This window comes from Nothoprocta perdicaria, unplaced genomic scaffold (assembly GCF_003342845.1).
Source record: "Nothoprocta perdicaria isolate Ctin4 unplaced genomic scaffold, notPer1 scaffold_466, whole genome shotgun sequence".
Lineage (NCBI taxonomy): Eukaryota > Metazoa > Chordata > Aves > Tinamiformes > Tinamidae > Nothoprocta > Nothoprocta perdicaria.
The window spans coordinates 128,226-130,999 of NW_020455717.1; the positions used below are offsets into that span (position 1 = coordinate 128,226).

Here is a 2,774-nt window from a genome sequence, read left to right on the forward strand (position 1 = left end):
GGGATGCAGTGCAGGATGAGGCGTGGGATGCAGTGCGGGATGCAGTGCGGGACACGGAGAGGGATGCGGCGCGGGCCGCGGCGCTCACGCAGCCCCCGCAGCGCCGGCGCACCTCGCCGACGGGATGCACAAGAAGAAGCACACGCGTCCCACCTTCACGGGCCACCAGATCTTCGCGCTGGAGAAGACCTTCGAGCAGACCAAGTACCTGGCGGGCCCGGAGCGCGCCCGGCTCGCCTATTCCCTCGGCATGACGGAGTCRCAGGTGAAGGTGAGTGCGCTCCGGAGGCGCCGGCCGGCTCCGGGCGCTGCCGCTCACGGTGCCGCTGCCGCGCTCCAGGTCTGGTTCCAGAACCGTCGCACCAAGTGGAGGAAGAAGAGCGCCCTGGAGCCTTCATCCTCCTCGCAGCGGGYGGGGGGCGGCGAGCGGGCGGCCTCGGAGCCCGAGGACGACGAGTACAACAAGCCGCTGGATCCCGACTCGGACGACGAGAAGATCCGGCTGCTGCTGCGGAAGCACCGCGCCGCCTTCTCCGTGCTGGGCCTGGGCGCCCACAGCGGCTGAGCGCGGCCCGGCGCCCGCCGCGGCCACCGCGCGCGCGGGGGGACGTTCCCGCTCCGGGGGAGCCAGTCCTGCTCCTGGGGACCCAGTCCTGGTCCTGGGAGCCAGTCCTGGTCCTGGGATCCACTCCTGCTCCTGGGGACCCAGTCCTGGCCCTGGGAGCCAGTCCTGGCCCTGGGAGCCAGTCCTGGTCCTGAGGAGCCAGTCCTGGTCCTGAGGAGCCAGTCCTAGTCCTGGGAGCCAGTCCTGGTCCTGAGGAGCAAATCCTAGTCCTGGGATCCACTCCTGCTCCTGGGGACCCATTCCTGGTCCTGGGAGCCATTCCGAGTCCTGGGAGCCAGTCCTGCTCCTGGGGACCCAATCCTGCTCCTGGGAGCCAGTCCTGGTCCTGAGGAGCAAATCCTAGTCTTGGGATCCACTCCTACTCCTGGGGACCCAGTCCTGGTCCTGGGAGCTAGTCCTGGCCCTGAGGAGCCAGTCCTGGCCCTGGGGACCCAGTCCTGGTCCTGGGGACCCATTCCTGGTCCTGGGGACCCAATCCTAGTCCTGAGGAGCCGTTCCTGGTCCTGAGGAACCATTCCTGGTCCTGGGCACCCAATCTTGGCCCTGGGAGCCAGTCCTGGTCCTGAGGAGCCATTCCTGGTCCTGGGAGCCAGTCCTGGTCCCAGGGGACGTCTCTGGTCCCAGGGAATCGTCCCTGATCCTGGGAAGCCATCCATGACCCCGGGATCCAGCCTTGGCCCTGGGGAGCCATCCCTGGCCCCAGGAGACATCTCTCGTCCTGGGGAGGTATCCCTGATCCTGGAGAGCTGTTCGTGATCCCAGGAGCCGTCCCTGATCCCGGGGAGCTCTCCCTGATCCCGGGATTCATCCTTGGTCCTGGGGAGATAGTCCTGGTCCTGGGGAGCCCTCCCTGATCCTGGGAGCCCTCCCTGATCTCTGGGCATCCCCGGTCCCAGAAACCCTCCTTGGTCCCGAGGAGCAATCAGGAATCCCGGGAGCCACCTCCGGCGCTGGGCAACAAGCGCAAATCCCGGGGGCCCTTCCCAATCCTGCTGAGCCCTCCCCGCTCCAACGGAGGCTCCCGGGGGCGCCGCGCGCTCGCCCCGGCAGCACGGCCGAAATAAAGGTGCCGTCCGCATCCGAGTGCCCGCTTTCATGGAGGGGATCRGGGGGGACGGCTCGAGGGGGCAGCGCCGCGGGGCCCCCGGTTCCAAAGTCCCTCGGCGGCGCCTCCCGCGGGAGCCGATTAGCGGCGAATAAATATCATTAATCTCRGCGGCCCGTTCACCTGTCGGGGCCGCGCGATTGATGCCGCCTCCACAGCGCCGGTGTTTGCGCCCGGAGCGGGGCTGCCCACGGCGCCGCTGCCGCCTTGGAGCCAGGCGGGACAGGCATCCCGGCACCGGGAATCCCAGCGCGGCGCCCGCGAATCCCCCGGAGGACAGAGCCCACTCCCGTTCCCAGGCGCTGCCGGATCCCGTGGGATCCCGTCCCSATTCCCGGCGGCGCGGGCGGGAGAAGGGCCGAGCCGCCGGCGGGATATTTTTTTTTGACATTTTCTCCGCTGCCCGGCGCCGCTGACAATTTTTAATGTACTAACCGCCTGGTCCAGTGAGCTGATTAATTGGCGCGGTGGCGATCAATACAAAACAGAAAATTAAAACAATTTTAAAGTGATTAAGTAGTTTAACACCTGTCCGATGCCACGTCAGGGCCGGGAGACAAATAAAGCAGGTGGCAAAGGGCCCGCGGCAGCCGCCGAGTGACAAATCGCAGCTGCGAGAGAGCAGGGTCCCGCTCGGCCCGGAGCGGCGGAGCTGGCGCTGGAGCAGGGGGAAATGTGGGACATTGGGCGCCCTTGCACTGAGCACCCTTGCACTGGGCACCCTTGCACTGGGCACCCTTGCACTGGGCACCCTTGAACTGGGCACCCTTGCACTGAGCACCCTTGCACTGGGCACCTTTGCACCGCGCACTTTGCAACACGCACCTTGCGCTGTGAAACGTTGCAGCAAGCACCTTGCACCTTTGCACGGGGGAGCTTTGCACCGGGGTGCACTCCCGCGCTGTGAAACGTTGCACCAAGCACCTTGCACCTTTGCACGGGGGAGCTTTGCACCGGGGTGCACTCCCGCGCTGTGAAACCTTGCACCGTGCACACTTGCACCCTTGCACGGGGGAGCTTTGCATTGGTGTGCACTCCCGCGCT

At 66.7% G+C, this 2,774-nt stretch overlaps 1 protein-coding gene across 1 annotated transcript in view; it reads left to right on the forward strand.

The window, feature by feature from the left end:
- Positions 1-565, forward strand: part of NKX6-3 (NK6 homeobox 3) — a 2,412-nt gene extending 1,847 nt beyond the window's left edge. The window contains exons 2-3 of the mRNA XM_026046994.1: positions 102-271; positions 341-565. Of these exons, the coding sequence (XP_025902779.1) occupies positions 102-271; positions 341-565 (395 nt within the window). The remainder of the gene's footprint in view (positions 1-101; positions 272-340) is intronic.
- The last annotated feature ends 2,209 nt before the right edge of the window (positions 566-2,774 follow it).